Raw genomic sequence first — 22,420 nt, 5'->3', positions numbered from 1 at the left:
AAGTTTCTTTAAGTTTAATTGTTTATATAACATAAGATTAGAAGTAAACTTTTTTCATGGACTTAAAAACTATAGCATTTTTACTCTATTGTAATTGTGAATTAACATTTAACACTTATGTTAAAACTCAATAATTTATATAATCTTAAAATGTTATAATTAGTCCTTATCTGGAAACTTTCTAAGGGAATAAAATGCCAAAGAAAGCATTTAATGGGATAAGGGATAAAAATCCTTTAGAACACTTCAAAAGAGAGCAGAGAAATTGATGTGTATACTTTACTTACTTTATTATTCTCTTTCATAATGAGTACTGTAAACAGCTGTAGAAGAAATACATAAATTTTGATGCCTGTAATTATGAATTAGTTTAACTTTCATTTTGATTTTGCAGTAATCAAATAGGTATGTGAAAAACCAGATCATGAAAACTGGCTCACCAAATTAAAGCTACTTCTTTAGTCCATAATGTGTGGTCAGATTAGCAGGTCTGTATCTTTTACATTGAAGAGTATTTTGAAGATTTTTGTAACTTCCTTAAGTGATTGCCATTTTCAGCAAAATTTTATGTTAAGTCTTAAGAAATACTTAAAGGTTCTTTAAGTCTTTCAGTAGGTATTAGCATATAAAATGCAAAATAAATAACTTCATAAATATTTTCTGATGATGGAGAAACTGAACTTTGATACTTTCTGTCCTTCATGTGCTTATTTTTATTTAGTATATGTCTACTTTACCTTTTCCTATAATTTCCTAAACTAACGTTGCTTCTCTGGAAAATGCTACAAGGAAACCATATTCTTACAATTGTATTTTGGGGAAAGCATGTGGGTGGTGTTGGATTCACTTGAGTAGAATTTTAATTAGATCTAGTGCATTCACTTTTATTAAAAGAAAGAATACTGATTCCTTTTTAGCATGCTAACCGTGCTTTATTCTGACAGAGGGCCCCCTTTTAATTTAATCTGTTCTTCAAGTCCCATCATTTATCTTTCAGAAACAGTTATGTCACTTTCCTCACTTCAAAATGTTTGATAATTTCTCTTCTTTATACTCAAAAACTAAAATGTCTTTATTATGGCATTCAAGGCCATTTCTAAGGTACCACTAATGTCCTTTCCAGACTAATTCATCACCCCGTTCTTCCTTCTCTGCACCCCAAGCAGCTGCCCATGCACACTGTTTTATACTGGATTATTCATCATTTCCATGCAATTATTTTTGGACCTCGTATGCTTCCTTGGAGCTCCTTTGCCTACCTGAAATATTCTCCTCCCCATTTCTGCACCTTTTCTTTCCCTGACCTCTGGCAGGTGAAATCCTAGGCATTCTTTAAAACCCAGTTTGGAAGACATCTCTGGTATCTTTCTCTTCTCCTTCTCACTCTCTCCTCCCATAGTACTTAATCTGGGATTCACTGCTCTTATTGAATCTAAATGTACAATGAGTTGTTTGTGTGTACTCCTCTGCCACCTGGTGAGCCCCGATGGCCAGTTTTCAGCTTTATTAATTGAAGTCATCTATCATAGTGGTTAAGAGCACAGATTCTGAAAATCCTCTTTGGAACCATTTTCCCGTCCAACTACTATCCCATATCTGTTCTTTCCTTTACTGGAAAACTCCTTGAAAGCGCTGCCAATTTCTTTCCCATTTCACTTGAATTCCAATCAGACCCTACTTCCATCACTCCATCAAACTCCCCTTTTCAGGGGCACTAATGACCCCATGTGGCTAAATCTCCTGGTCAGTTCTCAATCCTCAACTTACTTAGCCTGCCATAAGTATTTCACACAATTTACCACTTTTTACTTTCATTTGTTAGAGAAAGTCCCTCTTAAGATAGTCACCTTTTTCATTTTTTTTTTAATCCAGTTTATTTTGCTGACTCCTCTTCCTCTTTCAGACCTCTCATTTTTGGAGTGCTTTTTTCTATCAGTTCCTACTACCTAGGTGATCTCATCATGTCTCATGGCTTTCAGTACCATTTATATGCTGGTGAATTTCATATCTATAGTCCAGTTAATGACAAGAGTATTCTTCTAGGTGCTCAGGCCAGGATAACTTTGACCTCTCTCTCTCACACTGCCTGGATCCAGTCCTTCAACAATTTTATAGTCTGTCTAATTAAATATATCTAAAATTCTACCACTTCTTAACCATCCTCAGGGCCACCACCCTGGTCAAAGCCACCATCATCTCTCATGTAGATTATTGTAATAACCTCCTAATTGGTCTTCCTGCTTCTATTTTTGCCCCCTAGAGTCTATTCTCCACACAATAGCCACAGTGATCCTGTTAATATTTTTAAGTGAGATCTTGCTCACTGTCTTCCCATGGTTTCTTATTCACTTGAAAGTAAAGCTAATATTTTCACTATGACCTACAAAGCCTTATATGCTGGAGCTACTCATTATCTCTCTGATCTCATTTCTACTATTTTCCCATTTATTTATGTCTGTACTGCTTTCCTTGGTATTACTTGAAAATACCAGGAACACTTTCTGCCCCCAGAGCCTTTCCACGTAATGTGTCCTCTGCCTGGAATGCTCCTCACCAGATATCCACATGGCTAGTTCACTCTCTTTCTTTAGTTCTTTACTCAAAATTATTATCTCTATGATATCCACCATCACTCCTCGCTAACATTTCTTATCTGCTTTCTCTCCTCTGTCATCAGCTTCTCATTAGCTCTTATTGCCATACAGTTAGTCCCCTACATACGAACGAGTTCTGTTCCGAGAGGGCATTTCTAAGTCCAATTTGTTCGTAATTGCAACAAAGTTAGCCTAGGTACCCAGCTAACACAGTTGGCTATATAGTACTGTACTATAATAGGCTTATAGTACTTTTCACACAAATATACATAAAAAACAAACACAAAAAATAAAGGAAACATTGTTAATCTTACTGTACAGTACCTTGAAAAGCACAGTAGTACAGTACAACAGCTGGCATACAGGGGCTGGCATCGAGTGAACAGGCAAGAAGAGTTACTGACTGGAGGGGGGAGAGGAGGTGGGAGATGGTAGAGCTGAAGGATCATCACAATCGGAGACAGAGGGCAAGCTGCAATTTCACTACGCCTGACATTGATGGCACACGTTCTGGTTCCTTGCTAGATTCAATTCTATCTACCCTCTTGAAAAAATGATCCAGTGATGTCTGAGTAGTAGCTCTTTTTTTCTCATCCTAGAAGACATTATAGCAATGGATTGCATTCTGAACAGCTGATGCAACCTTTGTATACCATTCTGCGTTCAGGTCCTGTGCCTCAGAAACGGAAACAGTGCCTCCTCAAATAAAGAAAATCCCCTTGCCGTTCCCTGCGACATGAATCTCTTCAGTTCTTCAGTTACTTCTTCCTCTTGTCACTCCACTCTCTCGATTATTTTCACCTGTTTCCATCATTATCACTTGGCGCTTCTTAGCAGTACCAGCTACATCACCGCTGCTTTTACACTTGCTTCTGGACATCCTGGGCTTGTAATAAAGATACTGTACTACTGTACTCTATACAGTACTGTATAGTAAAATACACAAAAGCACAACCACTTGTAGAGGATGAACGCACATGACAATGTATGCCAGACACGTGAACTAACTTATGTGATTGGACAGGCAGACTCATGTTCAACTCTTTGGCGTTTGGTCATATGACAACCACCACTTAGTAGATAGTTTTAGAATATAGAATCAGAAGTTTTGTTTGGCCTGGGGGATTTTGGTTTTCTTGCTTGGTTTTTTCAGACAGAGAAACTTGAGCATTTTCCGATGATAAGAGTAAAGACTCAGTGAGTAAAGAGAAGTTGAAGATACATCAGAGGAGGCAGAACAAGATGGCATCCAGATCCCTGATCTTAGGCATTTTCTTACAGAAAGCAATTATATTATATATATATTATATTAATTATATTAACTAATTAACATAGAGAAGGATTTCTATTTATCTTCACACACGTCAGCAAAAATTAAGACTGCAGTAATTCTGTGATGTCATAATGTATAACTGTAAAAGGTAGACTCCAAATCTTTAGTGTTAAATAATGAGAAAAATGCAATAGGCACTTACGAAAAATTAAAATTAAAAATGGGATTGCCCTATATTCCATTTGTTAACAGTCCTATTCTGTGCTTTTACTTTCTATATAGGTAACTTTTCAGATCTTTTTTGCACCTGCCTCTTTTTTCTCTTGTTTCTTAATTACTAGAATTACAGTATTTACCCTTAAAACTATAGACCCTCCTAAAGTCTGATGAGTGAAATATTCTTTTTCTGGTAGCTTCAAAAGAGCAGACTGCATTCTACATCATAAACTCTCTTTACAGCTATTATTTTTAAGAAGGTTGATTTGTAAGACACCCAGACTTTAGAGATTAGTGCCATGTCCTGCAAAAGTAGCCTTTTACCTCCAAAAGTTCTAAAAGCCTGATTCATTATACTAAATCTTGTGTTGCTTTGGTAATAATATTTAAATTGACATTCTGTTTCCTGTAAAATATACTTTTTTTTCTTAAACCAAAATGGACTTATTGGTACTTCCCTTCTCTTTCTATACCGTGAAAGTAATAAAACCATTTTTTCTGAATTTTTTAACAATAGCACTCTATTTTCAAACACAGCCTTACATAGAACCAAATAAATTTAATAAATTTTAGAAAAGGACTTATTTCTTACACAATTATCCTTTTCATATTTTATGGAAAATTGTAACCCTTTAAAGTACCTCTTTGGAGTCCTTAAGGAGAACAGTTTAAAAAAAATTGTTGTAACCTATTTCTATATTTTACGTGTTGGCCTAATTTTAGTATGTTACTTTTATAATTTTATCATTTGTTTTATCAGTATTGCTGTTCACAGTACTGTTGGAAACTGAGACATTTTGAAACTTAATTCCTCCTCTAAGAAAGCTTACCCTAGTCAATTCCAGCAGCTAAAGCACTCCCTACTCTGTGCTGTATTCTGAGCACCATCTTTTTTGCTTATCACATTGAATTATAGCATTTGTTCACCTGTCTTCCTTTATAAACTGTGGATGATTCTACCCCTAGAACCCAGCACAATAACAGGAAAATGACCTCCATTCATTGAGTGTTTGTCAGACACGGAGCCAAGCATGGTACATACATAGACTCTCATCTTCAACCTACTGCTGAACAAGGAGAGGCAAAGAGAGGTTTTTAAGCGGTAAATACATGGTAGAGCAAGGAATCAAACTTATTTCAGTCTTGAGTTCCCATGGAGTCTGCCTACTTCTGTTTGTCTATAACACAGAGGTAGACATTCTTCATCTGCAGTTTAACAATATCGAGTATAAATCCTGTTGAAGAACTGCCAGAGTTACTATTTAATAGTAGTTAATATCTCAGATTCTAAAGCCAGACTTCCTGAATTCAAACTGGGGGCAGTTTACTTAACCTCTCTGTTCTTTAGTTTCACCATCTTTAAAATGGGGATAATAGTGGGACCTACCACATGGAGTAGCAGTAAGGATTAAATAAGTAAATGCAGCAAAGGACTTACAGGTCCTGGCACATCATAAACATGAAATAAATACTAACTGTTACTATTTGTTTTGTTTACATTGCACTGTTCCTTATATATTTGTTCAGTAGTTCTCTCTCTATATATTTTTTAAATCACACTTGTTTATTTGTATAGTTAAGCCTGCCTTCCTAACTCTACTTGATTAGCAAATAGATCTATTTACTGTATTAGCGCATTTCATGTTATAGTCTGACTAGATGTTTTTGTTTCTGCAAGCTGCAAGAGATATTTATTTAATTATTTAATCCATTTATTGAGATCTTGCTATATTGGAGTGTCTACACTAGGCACAGGGGATATGGTCATGAGCAAAACAGGTGGAAACTCTGCTCTCCAGCTGCTCAGAGCAGTGATCTCAAACATATTTTTAAATTTCACATCTCTGTCATAAACATTCTTGAGCATGCACCCCCAAAATGAATACTTAATTATTTATAAGTGATATATGTGTCTTTCTACTAGTCTATTGTATAAATTTTTAAATAAACTGAAAAACTGAAATTAAAAAGGTAAATATAAATAGAAATTAAAATTCTAATATTCTCTTTCCCCTGGGGTATGTTCACCCCTCTTTGGAGTCCACTGACTTAAAAATAAAGACAGACACTCAAAGAAACAAAAAAGAGTAAGCATGTGAAGGAAAAGTTCTCTGTGTCGGGAGCCTAACTTCATCTGGGAGGCCAGAGAAGACTTTCCTAAGGAAGCAACATTTAAGATAGGATCTGAAAGGATGAGTTCGGGATTCCCTAGGCAAAAAGATCAGGGGTGAAGTGTAACACAAATAGTGTTTATAGACAAAAGCATGATGTGTTCAAGAAACTAGAAAGACTGTCATTGTGAATGGAGAGGCAGTGTCCTAGGAGTGTTAGAGAGGTTGTCAGAATGGACCAGGTGGTACAAGGCTTATTATATACTATGTTAAGCATTTAGATCTTAATTCTAAGAGTCATGGGAAATTCTGGAGGAATTTAAAGAGAAGTAACATGATCGGATAATCACCTTTCTATTTCTATTTGGATGATATTTTTCTCCCTTACTGGTTGCTGCTAAAAACAGGTCCAAAGTAGTATACCTCAACAAAGGATTTAAGGGACAAGTCTTATGTAGCAAATTATTGTTTAGTACACTAAAAGTAATCTCATAATCAGTTGTGAGATTTTGTAACAGAAAAGGGGTAGTATATTCCGAAAAGAAAAAGTAAGATGAGGGCAAATTAAAATTTTAAATGTTTCTCTTATTTTCAAGCAATCTGAAATACAAAACCCAGGAAACAAGTTGATACCACCTACACTTATACTGTCTACTGTCTTCAGCTTACAATGGTTAGCACTCTCCTGTGAGCTTCTCACTCTGGCTCTTTTAACTTTGTAATCGAAGAAAAATCCAAATGATAATTCCAATTATGATAAAAACAACAATCATGATAGCAAAGAAAATGACTCACATGGTGGCACAGTTCTGAGCACCTTACATGTGTTACCTAATTTCATCCTCACAGTGACTTTACGAAATTGGGACTATTAATATCCCGTTTTTATAAACAGGGAGCTAGTAGGTGATAGAAACAGACTGGAAGCTACACTCTTATCTACTGTGCTCTGCTTTCTCTCTTAAGCTACTCTATTAGGTGGTGATAGATGGTATAAAATAACCAAAGTCACTATCTCATGGGAAAGAATTGCTTGCCCCTCTGAATTAAAAAATAATAATAATAAAAGTTTAAAAACCTTTTAAGATGAAGAGCAGGAAGTTAATATTAAATGGCTTTTTTCCTTTTTCTGGCTACACAGTTTATCATTTCAATATACTGTGATACATAAGATGTCCGTATCGATTATATGATATCTCTTATATATAAATGTGTAGGATCTGAGAATTACACAAAAACTAATAAAAAATATAATTTCTGTTTCCTGGAACCTATACCTTTTCAAATGACTATTATTTCAAAGCAGTTTTTTGAGCAGGAAAGTGGTAAATGAAAATGCTCTTCTGACAAAATAGCATGACAATGTAGGCAGGAATGAAGGGACAAGCATCAGCTTTAATTAGGAAGTAGCTGTAATAATTAGGACATGAGGTAATAACAAGTGTAATTGAAGTGGCCATCTAGAAGTGGAGCTGAAGTTATATATTTGAGGTATATGTCAATGGAAGAATTGATAGAGCTTCATGTCTGACTAAGCATAGGGATTAATATTTATACTGCCAAGAGTAAATGAGCTTTTATTCATTGTTTCTGATACTTGGAGGTGGTAAATTTTTTATTCTCTTGATTTTTACATTATACCTAAATTCAACCAAAATTGTGAGATGTGATAGTCCAGCATTGCATTATTTAAATTTAAAACCATCTCATATTTTATTTATACTGTAATGAAAATCTGCAGGGCATAAATGAGATCAAGTCAGACCCAACTCAGCAGCATATGGTGCTTTTCCAATGGCTGGCATTGAAGTTCTGTTTGCATGGCTGTTGGATGTCACCACTATTAGCAGGTGTTACCATGAAATGTGCACTGTAATGTTGAGCCAGTAAAGTGAAAATGTGCTTTGTAGCACAATGGAACCTTTCGAAATACCTATAGTTCCCTTTAAAAATGAGGCTTTTTTAATAGTAACTTTACAACTTCTTTCTCATAGTATTGTCTTCATAATATGTCTTCCACTGTTGTATGTTGAAGGAATTCTCAAAAGCAGATCCCGAATATTTTTGTAATATGTAAACTAAAAGTGTTCACAAAAATATTACTACATTATTATCACATGTGGAGCTTGTGCCATATGCACAGACGGTATTTAAAAATATTTCATGACTGAATTTAAAATCATCTATAATTTAAATTGGAAAAACTAAAGAGTGATTCAATTTTGTTTTGCAGTGATCGGCATGTTGGTAAAATTTATTCCAAATCCTCTTCCTTTCTGGATTATGTCAGAAAGTCTCTAAAGAAGCTTGGATTAGATGAGTCCAAGGTTGGTATATGATTACCCATTGTTTTTATAAGAAACAAGGGAACTTCTATAGGGTTATGAATTGAGATAATACAAAATTATTTGCCCTCTACTTTTCTCTTATTCATGAAAAACATCTAAATTATATTGAAACCAAACTCCAGTTACCTTTATTCCAGTTCACCTTTTCTGTCAATATTATACGGATAGTTTGCTGTTGTACACCTCCAGAGTGATTCCCCTTTCAGGTTTATTCAGGTAAACTTGTACCAATTTTCAAATCAAAATAGACTTAAAAAGCAAGAGCAAATGGGAATTGTAAGTACATCAGGAGACGATGGTTTTAATTTTAAACTGCATGTATTTAAAGGCTGTATAATGAATTAAAATTAAAAATCTTAAATTCAAAAACCCTTTGAATGGGAGAATCCTGGAAAGTGGTAATGTCAAAGAAAGCCCAAGGTAATAATTGAGAACATATTGTTGAAGACACAAAAGGTAAGCTGATGGACTAGTGGTAATAAATAGTCTAACACTGAGAAAAAAATAACTCTCAACATGATTCAAATGAGTTATTAACTAAAATATTAAGTTGAATCTGGATCACTTTGGTATTTTGAATTGATTATAAATTGAAATAAAGAAAAAAATAGTTGATTAAGGAATGGTGATTAAGGTGGTTAAGGTTTCTTCTTGAAAGAGAAAAATTATACAGATATGATTAAGTTATATCAAAGCCAGAGGGTATTATTATTTATTGTACCAGTTATCCATTTACTCCCCAGTTGCTTTATTACTTAAAGCAATTAGACTGGTACTAATAAGTTTCCTCCTCTGTAAAATAGCTCTGAAAAAGCATTTCTAATTCATAGGATTTAAGAAAAATTAAATGAGGTAATAGACATAAAATGCTGAATACAATGTACATAGTAAGTGCTAACTAAATAATACTGGTTTTTATGATTCTTATCTTTGTATGTGTACTGCTTATAATAATACAATTGATATGGCTCCTATAGACATTTTTATTTAGTCACCAAAATGAAGGTCCTTCTAGTCTTGCATAAATAAGAATAGACAGTGTTATCCTAGTTATTTTATTTCTGTTTTTTTTAAATATTTTTAATCAGACTGGTCTTCCTTCCAATTAGTCTTTCTTAATGCATATGTTTACTTCGTGTCTCAATTCCGCATCTTACATTTACTATCAGGAACACAAACCTAAGCATAATTTTTACAAATATAGAGCTAAGTTTTTACTTAAACTAAAAATGTATTATCCTTTGTCAAAAACCAAACTGTAAAAATCCAGAAAGAGTGTTACTTATTTTTCGTGATGCTTTCTCTTCCCAGGTTTGTCTCTAATAATAACCATAGTAAATGTTTCTTAATATGATTATTATATTACTGATTAGAATATTAATAATAGCTAATATTTACTAAGCACTTACTATGTTATAGTTATTATGCTAAAGACATCATAACATTATCGCATTTACTCTTCACTAAAAGAGTAAGATACTATTATTATTCCCAATGTAATGATCTAGAAAGAGAGGCTTACAAAAAGGCAAGTTATTTTCTCAGAGTTGAAGAGCAAGTGGCAGAGCTGGAACTTGAACGCAGATTCAACTTACGTCAGAACCTCCACTGTCAACCACCACTGTACTGAGAAGTGAAATTAAAAACAAAAGGAAAAAGACTAATGTAGATAAGTATCACCATAAAATATCAGTCTTAAATGATTACCTTTATTAGTTAGTAAAGACAATTAATAGTGCCCTGCTGATTTTTCTCTTAAAGCTATTTAAGTTCATTGAAAGATAAATACGTTGGATAAAATGGGTGAGGAAAAGAAAAGGAACAAGAAACCCAAGCTGGAAGGGGAGGAGAGTACAGAACCTAATAAGGCATTTCAAAGGTAGTGAGGTGAGAGGAAGCAAATAGATGAGTATGTGTTTTGAGGGGTTTTTTGTTTGTTTTTATGTTAAACGAGGAATTGAGGGTTGTGTCTGTCAGGCCAGAGTGTTTGGAAATAGGATAAGTTATTAAAACCAAGCTTATATTTCTGATATAATACAAAATCCTATTATTTTTCTCCCACATTATGAAATATCGGTGCTAAAATGAAGGTTTTGACCACAAACACAATAAGAAGAGACTTATGAATAGTTTTATTTAAAAAATGAAATTAACTTTCACAAGGTTCTAATTACTAAAAAGTATCAAAACCACTTAAATTTAAAATATTAGATATACCAAAGTGTTTAAAAGGTCTTTGACTAAATCTATAATCATTTATTAACAAACTTTTATATACAATTGAAAGTGTAGTGAATACCGCTGATGTATTTCTGATCTCTCAAAGCACATCTCTTCATATTCAAAACTATGTAAGCAAGTGAAGTGCCTAGAAATCTCCTAACATGCTCTGATACTTTCTTAGTCACAAGAAATCATGTAAACATGAGGAAAAACAACATTCCCAGACAAATCATCATTCCAAAGACCAGAACAGAACAGCATGTGCTGGATATATACGTGGTTCATACACAGCTTAAAATATCAATCCATATGTCCTGTAGTCAGTTGTGACAGACAGCATTGGACATTTTCTCTTAAAGCAGGACTTTGTCAAACTCAGCACATTTGGATAATTCTTAATTGTGGAGAACTATCCTATGCGCTGGAGGATGTTTAACATCTTTGACCTCTACCCACTAGGTGTCCACAGTAGCACCCTAATTGTAACAATCCAAAATAAATAAATTTTAAAAAAATCTCCAGACATTGCCACAAATGTCCTGAGGGTCAAAATCACCCCCAGTTAAGGTACGCTGTCTTCAAGCATTTGTCATTTTAGTGATTCCATTAACATCCCCATTATAGATCCCATATTATCTTGAAATGCCATGTTACACCAAGAAACATAGAGTGGGGAAGTGGGGAAAAGCAGTGATTCTGTTCTTATATTTTGAAGACTTTTTATCAAAATGATCCCCTCCTTGATTTTTAATCTTTTATAGCCTTAACCGTTTAAGGGTGATATTGTTTCACCCCTGCATAAGATACAGTTCTGTTTAAGAAGAGTGTTTAGATTTCACAGTAAAGCCAAGCCACTGAAAACAATAAATTGTGGCAGAACATCAGCCACCTTATATCAGCAATTATACTGTTTATAATAGATGGACTGCTTAGAATGAAATTTTACAGTAATATTCCTTGTAATTGAGTAAAGTTCAATTACTTCTTTGTAAAATATTTTAATAGAACTTTACAATTGTCTAAAATAACAAAATCCTAGTGATTAACTTTACCTAGACCTTAAAAAAACTAAGTATTTTTAAATTTATCTTCTGTCCCAAACTTTGGCATTTCACCAAATTTCAGAAAACGTTTATAATTGTACTCAAGGTTTCATATTCATGGTCCACAGCATTTTTTTCTTCTTTTGTATTAATTTTCTCTCTTTCTCCTTCCACATGCATGTACTGCACACACACGGATACATGAGCGTACCCACACACACACACATCCGTAAATTTTTGAAGCATCAGATTTTAAAAGCAGCAAAACTACTATTGCTTGCTAGACAAAGAACGAGCTGGAGCATTTGTCCATAAGAAGGGAAAATAAAAGGAGCTTATGTTCTAGAGCTTGCATGTATGTGTGTTTGTGTGCTGTATACATATGATGAATATTCAAATAAATATTACTCTCAGATATTGAGAATGAAATAGACAATAAAACTGGTGATTTAACGGGAGTGGGGTGTGTGCTGTTGAATGGACAAAGTTGAAAATCACTAAGCTAGAACCTTAGTGGAAGGGATAGAGGATAACTCAGAAAATTATCCTCCAATATTTCTCCAAAACTGGCCAGCAAAAACAAAACTTTTGAGACCAAAATCATTTACTCACCAGCAAACATTTATTTTGAAGAATCTCCCATGTGCCAAGATGAGTGGAAACTCTGGAGCTACAAAGATAATTAAGACATAACCCATGAGAAAAGAAAACAAGTAATCATAGCATGAACTTACAACATTAGACATATATAAAGTATGTATGCTTGGAGTGACTCACTCTGCCTATAAGATTTCTCAGAGGACATTGATGCCTTAGCTTGGTTTTGAAGGATGCATAGGAGTTCATTAAGCAAACAAGGTGGGAAGGTAGGGAGCAGGGAATTTCAGGTGTGTGTGTTGGGGGAAATAGCTTGTACAAAACCACAGAGAGTAAGAAACATGATTCTGGACTCAGCACAGCTGGAGCATAAAGCAAGTAGAGGAGACAGTGGGGAGAGACGAGGCCAAAGGACTAGTCACATGTGGAGAGACCAAATAAACTGATCTTTGGACATTAGATCAAAGTTAATTAGTAGTAATCATAATCACTAGGTGGTTTCAATACAAGTGGGAGGGCAACAAAAAATACAAGGAGCTCATAAACTTCCATGTAGTAATATTCAGTGGTCCCTCGGTATCCGTGGGGAATTGGTTCCAGAACCCCCCACTGATAACAAAACCCAAGGATGCTCAATTCCCTTATATAAAATGGTATAGTACAGTCAGCCCTCTGTATCTGTGGGTTCCACATCTATGGATATGGAGGACTGACTGTGTCCAGAAATGATCTACGTTATATGAGGTCATCTGACCCTAAAGAAACAGCGAATCCCTGATACAGTTTAAATATATAGGAAGCCTGTCATCTCTGGTGATATGCAAAGAACATGTGCATTATTCCCATAAGTAAGTTCCTGCTGCTTTTTACAACCACTATAATAACACAGGCATACCTCAGACTGTGGGTTCAGTTCCAGAGCACCGCAATAAAGTAAATATCGTAATAAAGCAAGTCACGTGAATTTTTTGGTTTCCCAGTGCATACAGAAATTATGTTTACACTGTATTTTAGTCTATTATGTGTGCAATAGCATTATGTCTAAAATAATAATATACATGCCTTAATAAAAAATATTTTATTGCTACCCTCTTGCACTGTTGGTGGGAATGTAAATTGATACAGCCACTATGGAGAACAGTATGGAGGGTCCTTAAAAAACTAAAAATAGGGGCTTCCCTGGTGGCGCAGTGGTTGAGAGTCCACCTGCCGATGCAGGGGACACGGGTTTGTGCCCCGGTCCAGGAAGATCCCACATGCCGCGGAGCGGCTGGGCCTGTGAGCCATGGCCGCTGAGCCTGCACATCTGGAGCCTGTGCTCCGCAATGGGGGAGGCCACGGCAGTGAGAGGCCCACGTACCGCAAAAAAAAAAAAACAAACTAAAAATAGAATTACCATATGACCCAGCAATCCCGCTACTAGGCATATACCCAGAGAAAACTATAATTCAGGAAGACACATGCACCCCAATGTTCATTGCAGTACTATTTACAATAGCCAGGACATGGAAGCAATCTAAGTGTCCATCGACAGACAAATGGATAAAGAAGATGTGGTACATATATACAATGGAGTATTACTCAGCCGTAAAAAGGAGCGAAATTGGGTCATTTGTAGAGACGTGGATGAATCTAGAGACTGTCATACAGAGTGAAGTAAGTCAGAAAGAGAAAAACAAGTATCGTGTATTAATGCATATATGAGCAAACTAGAAAATGGTACAGATGAACTGGTTTGCAGGGCAGAAATAGAGACACAGATGTAGAGAACAAACGTATGGGCGCCAAGGGGGGAAAGTGGCGGAGGTGGCGGTGGGATGAATTGGGAGATTGGGATTGACATGTATACACTAGTATGTATAAAATAGATAACTAATAAGAATGTGCTGTATAAAAAAATAAAATAAAATTCAAAAAATAAATTAAAATACTTCATTGCTGAAAACCGCTGACCATCATCTGAGCCTTCAGCAAGTCCTAGTCTTTTTGCTGGTGCAGAGTCTTGCCTCGATGTAGGTGGTGCTGACTGAGCAGGGTGGTGGCTGCTGAAGGCTGGGGTGGCAGTGGCAATTCCTTAAAATACGACGACAATGAAGTTTGACCCACAGATTGACCTTTCACATTTTCTCTGTAGCAGGCAATGCTGTTGGATAGCATTTTACCCACAGTAGAATTCTTTCAAAATTAGAGTCAATCCTCTCAAACCCTGCCACTGCTTTATCAACTAAGTTTATGTAATATTCTAAATCCTTTGTTGTCATTTCAACAATCTTCACAGCATCTTCTCCAGGAGCACATTCCATCTCAAGAAGCCACCTTCTTTGCTCATCCATAAGAAGCAACTCCTCACTCGCTCAAGTTTTATCATGAAATTGCAGCAATTCAGTCACATCTTCAGGCTCCACTTCTAATTCTAGTTCTCTTGCTGTTTCTGCCACATCTGCAGTTACTTCCTCCACTGAAGTTTTGAACCCCTCGAAGTCATCTATGAGAGTTGGAATCAGCTTCCTCCAAACTCCTGTTAATGTTGTTATTTTGACATCCTCCCATGAATCATGAATGTTCTTACATCTAGAATAGTGAATACTTTCCAGGATGTTTTCAATTTACTTTGCCCAGATCCATCAGATGAATCACTATTTATGGCAGCTATAGCCTTACAAAATGTATTTCTTAAATAAGACTTGAAAGTCAAAATTACTGCTTGATCCATGGGCTGCAGAATGGATATTGTGTTAGCAGCATAAAAACAGCATTTTAATCTCATTATGCATCTCCATGAGAGCTCTTGAGGTGCATTGCCAATGAGCAGTAATATTTTGAAAAGTATCTTTTTTTCTGAGCAGTAGGTCTCAACAATAGTCTTAAAATATTCAGTGAACCATATTGTAAACAGATGTGCTATCATCCAGGTTTTGTTGTTCCATTTATAGAGCACAAGCAGAGTAGATTTAGCATAATTCTTAAGGGCCCTAGGATTTTTGGAATGGTAAATGAGGTCAGCTTCAACCTAAAGTCACCAGCTGTATTAGCCCCTAACTGACAAAAGAGATTTCAGCCTGTTCTTTGAAGCTTTGAAGCCAGGCATTGACTTCTCCTCTTTAGCTATGAAAGTCCTAAATGGCGTCTTCTTCCAATATAAGGCAGTTTCATCTACATTGAAAATCTGTTCTTTAATGTAGCCACCTTCTTTAATTATCTTAACTAGATCTTCTGGATAACTTACTATAGCTTCTACATCAGTACTTGCTGCTTCACCTTGCACTCTTATGTTACAGAGACAGCTTCTTTCCTTAAACATCATGAACCCACCTCTGCTAGCTTCAGATTTCTTCTGCAGCTTCCTCACCTCTCCCAGCCTTCATAGAATTGAAGAAAGTTAGGGCCTTGCTCTGGATTAGACTTTGGCTTAAGGGAATGTTGTGGCTGGTTTGATCTTCTATCCAGACCACTGCAACTTTCTCAGTATCAGCAGTAAGACTTTTGTTTTCATATCATTCATATGTTCACTGGAGTAGCACTTTTAATTTCCTTTAAGAAGTTTTCCTTTGCATTCTCAATTTGGTACCACATCCACCTACCTTGAGTTCTAGCCAAGGGTGTATCAGCAGCCTCAGTCCTACCATCTACTGGTGAAAATAAGGTCAATTGCTAACCTATCTTCTGATCAGGTAGCGTGTGGGGAGAATCTCTGAACAACTAGGTATCTCTCATCCAATTGTACGACCCATTCCCCATGAAGTTGAAGTATGGTCCACCTTTGTGTACCTGGGCCCCCTTATATAGATCTATAAAAAGATGATTTTAATAAATAAATGGAAGAGAAGAGAAAAATCTTCCATGGAAGAGAATTCTAAATAATTTATTTGGATATTGCACCCTCACTCCTTAAGCATAACTCCTCACTCTTAAGTGTGGGCTGCAAGTTGTGACTTTCTTCCAAAGCATACAATGTGGAAAGGGGAAAAGGAGGAACATTACAGTGAAGAAACCTGACAAATACTATCTCAGCCAAGTACTCAAGGTCAGTATCTACAGTGATAAATCATATTGATAGTACGTACCCTTAATATGATGTGAGGAATATCATACTTAATTCTGTAGTCTTCCTCTCAAAACCCATAGCCCCAGTCTAATTATGAGGAAAACATCTGACAAATCCCAGTGAAGGAACATCCTACACAATGCTTGACTAGTACTCCTCAATACTGTCAAGGTCATCAAAAACAAGGCAAGTCTTGTGAGTCAACTATACTTCAATAAAAATTTAAAAAAGAAAAGGCAAGTCTGAAAAACTGTCACAACCAATAGGACTAGATACAATGTAGTAAACTGGATGGAATCCTGGAACTGAAAAAGGACATTAGGTAAAAAGTGAGAAAATCTGAATGAAATATAAACTTTAGCTAATAGTAATATATCATTATTGGTTCATTTACTATAACAAATAACTGTATTGTAAGATGTTAATAATAGGGGAAACTGGATATACTGTGCACCCCAAGCATAGAAACAAGTGAAAGTAAGTATTTCATCACTACTTGTTGAAATCAAACAAAGTTAATAGGTTGTTATTGGTGATTTTATTTAGGATATACTGAATAACCTATATTGGTACAGAAGATTTAAATGAAAGAATTTATTTATATTGACTTGCTTCATGAATATCCTTAGAGCTCTTCAGCCACCTAAGGTTGTCTTAAATTGTTATGTTTGTTTTACTTTAGGGTATATTTGATTAGAAAAAAAATATTCTTAACTGTTACAAAATTTATTATTGTTTTATCTTGAAGCTACCAGAAAAAATTATAATGGACTACTACAAGAAGTACAAGCCTAGAATGAATGAGCTGGAGGCTTTTAATATGGTAAATCTCAGAATTAAACATACTAAATTGAATATGTTGCTAGACTTGAGTAGGATCCTATTAAATTTTTTTATGGGGCCAACCAATCTGTGTTGTTTTTCTCTTAATGTAGAAAAACCGTTTTGGATCATTTCCTATTTTAGAACTATATTAGGTGTCAGTAATGTAATAAAGAGAACACATGGTAGATTTCTCTTAAAGTGTATTATAAATGCATGGAAAGAAGTTTTAGAGTTCTTTGAACACATATTGGTCTCAATGCAGTTATTTCACAAGCATTCCTTTTAATGAATTTCATTCTTAGTACCCCTTTAAAAGCTTTCTATCACATATGTATGATTGCTTTTGGATTCTACCCCAAAGTCACTCAAAGGACATTCTTCTCCTTTTACTATTACAGAAAAACTTTTGATCTCTGAAGTATTTATTTTCTGAAGATGTACAATGGGTATTGGAGATTTGGCCTTATATGAGTTTCTGTAGATACATTTTCTTAAACAAGTGTTAAGCTAGTATTTTTGTTTGTTTTAAAGTACCACTGTCCTATCTTATACTTTCTTTTAGTTGAAAGTTGTTCTGGCTCCTTGCATAGAGACATTGATTCTTCTGGATCGACTTTGCTACCTCAAAGAGCAGGTAAATTATGTTAATTTTAAATGCATAACAAATATATTTATTAAACCCAGTAATATGGATCTGCTTATAACTAGGATAACATTCTTTCACATAAAACTAGTAAGATAATTTTTCTCATTATATTTTCCAAGTCTAAATATTCTTTCCATCTCTTTTGAAACAAAAACATATGTACAACAGATGTTTCCAGCAAAGCTACTATAATAAAGTTTACATTCTTTAAATTTTATGGTAATTACTATACAGTAGACGATGCACACAAACCATCATGTATGACATATTGTATAGCTAAAATTAATAAAGGCCAGATGTAAAAGATATCATTTTTATGCTTCATTTTGTAAGAATCACCTTTTAATTCACTTTTGAATTTTTGGACATATGCACTCTGCAGTGTAGAAATTTCCTTCTCATCAGTGATAATTGCTTCTGTTTTTTTCACAGTCTTATTTGTTTTATCTTTGTTGAATGACCAAAAAATATGATTTTTTGTTATCTTTGGGAAAAATGTGTTTTTCAGATTCTACTCTAAGCTATGATCAAAATTATGTTTTTGAGCTCTTCAAAATTAAGCCCATTTGTGGATTCAGCCTTGTTTCCAGTATAAACTATTTATTTTCATAATTTTGTTTTATCATATGGAGAGCTTTACTTGTTTTTAGCAAACTACTTGGAACAAATGGATTTTAATAATTGGTATTTTTATGGAGAAAAGCAGTTTTTAAATATTTAGATAATTATGTACTTTCCTAAGCTACTAACTAATTCAAAATCACTGGAATCTTTTGGTTCTCAACTTGTTAGGTCACAGAATCAGCCTTATTTTACTAGGTACTCATCATTTGCCTTTCAAAACAATTTCCAGTGACCTAAATAAAATAGGTAGGCAAAACAGTATGCACCAAGTTTAACAGATTGGTAATGAAGTGATAGGAATCATATAATTGTTCATTTTGTTAACATTTTAAATAATATTTTACTATTATAAAAGTAATATATACTTATGTTAGAAAATTTTAAATGAAGAATATAAAAAAAATTAAAAGTAATGATTATCTCACCTTTCAGCATTAGCTATTAAATTATTGATATGTTTTCTAGAGCTTCTAATATGTTTGTTGCATGTATATGTATGAGCATATTATTTCTACTTTAAAATTGGAATCAAATTGTAAATGCAGTTTTGCATCTAATTTGTTTCATTTGTTTTATTTAGAATTTTTCCATCTCACTAAATGTACTACAGAAGCTGAATAATGTTTCATCATATAATTTATTTAAGTAATACCCACTTGTCTCACTTCCAGTTTTCACAATTGCAGCAAGGAGTAGCCTTGTGCTTCACTCTCTATGCACATCTTCAATTACTTCCTCAACATAAATTCCCGAAGGTGAATTTCTAAATGTTAATTTTATTCAACAAAGAATAATTTTCTTTTATATAGTTTGTTTTTCATGTAGTTTTTATATTCCAGTATGTAGTCTAACATCTCTCATTTTTATCTTCAACAAGTAGTTGCCTATTTAAATCACTTACCGTTTGCAGGATGATATTGCGTGGTCTGCGCTCGTGAAGTTGTTTGATCCTGTGAAATCTCCCAGATGTTATGCCATTATTGCGCTGAAGAAGCAGCAGTGATTTCAATTGAAGCAAGGTATTAGATGTATCTGTTTGTGGAATCAATTGCTAATTTTGCTTTTCTAAACGTTAATGCCATGTTACATAAATATTTGAAAAACATTGCTATATATTTTAAATAGGCAATAAAATAATAGCTAACAACAGAATGCCTTAATCCATTTTCCATTGTCAAAGCATGCATTAATTTAAAAAAATCAAGAACTCATGAAAATATTATAAAAGGATTTGACCTACATTTCTGAGTGAGTACGTCTATAGGACATTGTAATCTGAGCCTTGTTTCCTGTTCAGTATTTGAGACCCTTGCTATTTGCTGTATATCACATTTTGACTTTTTACCAACTTAAAATCAGATGAAAGGTATAGGTATAGATACAGTAAAACTAGTTGGTCCTGAAGATCATTAGCATTTTCTTTCACATTTTGGAAGGATTTTTCATGTTATCAGGAGAGAAAATGTCACGCTTAAATAAATACCCAGGAAGCAGGCCGGACATAAAAAGTGCTTAATATAATGCATATTTTATACTGTGTTTTAATCTAAATTACATAAGGAAATATTCTGTGTCCTTAAAGGAATATGTGTCTTATAATTGAGATATTCACTTTAAGGACTCTTGGGGCTATTTATCTTACTAAAATAAAAGATGGGTTGGCACTTTATGAATCATCTGGTACTCTGTAAAAAACCAATCTAGGAGAAGCAGGAGTGAATAAGAGAAAACCCACACTCTGCCCCGTGTGGTACGGAGTCCTTTCATTAGCAGAAAACTTGAGGTTTCTAATACACACAGAAGAGATGGACAACTGGGAAAAAGCTTCCTTGATTCTCAGCTAGAGACTGCATAATATTCTCCCAGAAGAAGAAGTAACTGCTTTCTTAAGTTTTAGAGTCTATACACAGATGAGAATAATTTTTTGCTTTGGGTTGTGATACTGGGTTTGTAGCCAGTATATGTGTGAATGATCAGGTGCTTTGTATACCTAGTACAACATGGGGAAAATTAGCCATTTTTTAAGTTTTTTATGCTGAAAACTTTAAACATGTTCAGAAGTGGAGAGTACAGTATAATAAATCCCCATGTACTCATCATAAACTTCAGTAATTATAAACATTTTACCAATCTCGTTTCATCAGGACACACATGGAAGTGCACACAGACACACATTTGCCACCCATACTCACCTTCCCTGGAGAATTTTAAAGTAAATCTCAAGCAATTTGTTATTTCACATAAATACGTAAATATATATTTCTAAGTTAAGGATTTCTTTCCATAATAATCTATTATTTATCCTCATTCACATTTCCGTGATTGGCTCAAAATGTCTTTTATATCAGTTGGTTCAATTCAAAGTCAGAACAGGGTTCACACATTTGCATTTGGTTGATGCATCTCTTTAGGTTGCTTATTTTATTTCCTTATGTTCTTTGCTATATGAGTATCTATCTCAAGAGCAGAAAACCATTCCAAGCCTACCTTCTTTCCTTTCATAATTTTAACTTCTATGTAAAATTTTAAACTTCTTTTCTGATGCCCAAATATTTATATAACATTCATTTCTCCTTATAATAAAGAAAAAAAAGAACCTTATATGGGTAAAGCTCTACTTATATGGGTAAAGAGAAGTGAATTACAGATGTTTTAATACCAAGGAAAGTATGTAGTAACTTCCCAGTGTTTCAAAACATTGTCAGAAATTGCATTTACCAATTAAAGCTTTCCATTTTTTATTAATCAGAGACAAATGTGAGATTCCAGCATCTAATCAACATGAGATGATCTGTACAGTCACACTGAGATGACAACATTTCAGGAGAAAGCAAAGAAATACAATATGTTGGTAGGACTTTATACACGTGAATCCCTGTTGCACTGTTTGTAGACTCATCTCATAAAAACTGCTCTTTGGGACTTCCCTGGTGGCGCAGTGGTTGAGAGTCCGCCTGCCGATGCAGGGGACACGGGTTCGTGCCCCTGTCCGGGAAGATCCCACATGCCGCGGAGCGGCTGGGCCCGTGAGTCCTGGCTGCTGAGCCTGCGCGTCCGGAGCCTGTGCTCCGCAACGAGAGAGACCACAGCAGTGAGAGGCCCGCGTACCGCAAAAAAAAAAACCGAACTGCTCTTTGAGAACTCCTTTACAAGTTGAATGAAAGAGTGGTGCATTAGCAGGAGCACCAACTCTGACAATTACCTTCTGGGTGAGTTAAAGCAAGACTCTTTAATATCTCAGAGCCTCATTTGTAAAGTAGGGTTTTATTTAATATTTATTTTATAAACATTTATTGAATGCCTACCATGTGTCAGAGATTATGCTAGTAGGCACTGGCAGTATGGAGGCAAACAAGACATGTCCCTGTCCTCAGAGTTCAGTGAGGAAGACAATAAAATTACTAATTACACTAATTAGAACTATAATTACTGAACAGGGCTGAGAGGATCAGGGCATAGGATTCTTTAGGGTATCTTCAAATCCATAGACTTAGGGGGAAGGAGGACTCAGTAATATTAGTACCGTAGTTTAGATTCATGTGACTTAAGTTGTTTTGTGTCCTTGCCTAAGTCACTTAACTATTCGGTGTGCCTCGGTTTTCTCATCTGTAAAAAATAACGTAAGAAAAGAATTTACTCATAAGGTTGTTAAGAGGATTAACAGACTAAATATATGTTATTCAACTCCCCCAGAATATCTCCAGCCACCCTCTTAATCAAGCAAAACTAAATTTATTAGAATTCTCTTCAGCAATAGAAGACTTCCCCTTGACAGTCTTGACTGTCTCTGAAGGAGGAAGTCAGGAAAGGATATTTATAAGTTTTGGAAGTCTGGGCTCAAGGAGCTTAAGGCAGCTTTTCTAAGGTGGAGAACA

General features: G+C 34.9%; 1 protein-coding gene across 6 annotated transcripts in view; it reads left to right on the top strand.

Moving 5' to 3' along the window:
• Window positions 1-22,420, top strand: part of METTL25 (methyltransferase like 25) — a 117,781-nt gene that overhangs the window by 75,482 nt on the left and 19,879 nt on the right. For 2 of the 6 annotated variants that reach the window (XR_009533832.1, XR_009533831.1), the window contains 5 exons: window positions 8,428-8,521; window positions 17,199-17,273; window positions 17,838-17,909; window positions 19,456-19,564; window positions 21,295-21,754. Coding sequence is in view for 4 of the 6 variants with exons in the window: in XM_060113726.1 (XP_059969709.1) it covers window positions 8,428-8,521; window positions 17,199-17,273; window positions 17,838-17,909; window positions 19,456-19,548 (334 nt within the window). In the remaining 2 variants the exon portion in view is untranslated. Of the gene's footprint in view, window positions 1-8,427; window positions 8,522-10,087; window positions 10,650-17,198; window positions 17,274-17,837; window positions 17,910-19,455; window positions 19,565-21,294; window positions 21,788-22,420 lie in introns of those variants that run through there. The other 4 variants (XM_060113727.1, XM_060113728.1, XM_060113726.1 and 1 more) reach the window with 3 other exon arrangements.

This window comes from Mesoplodon densirostris, chromosome 11 (genome assembly GCF_025265405.1).
Source record: "Mesoplodon densirostris isolate mMesDen1 chromosome 11, mMesDen1 primary haplotype, whole genome shotgun sequence".
Taxonomy (NCBI): domain Eukaryota; kingdom Metazoa; phylum Chordata; class Mammalia; order Artiodactyla; family Ziphiidae; genus Mesoplodon; species Mesoplodon densirostris.
Note: the sequence above shows the minus strand (reverse complement) of the source record. Positions and strands in the feature narration are given on the sequence as shown.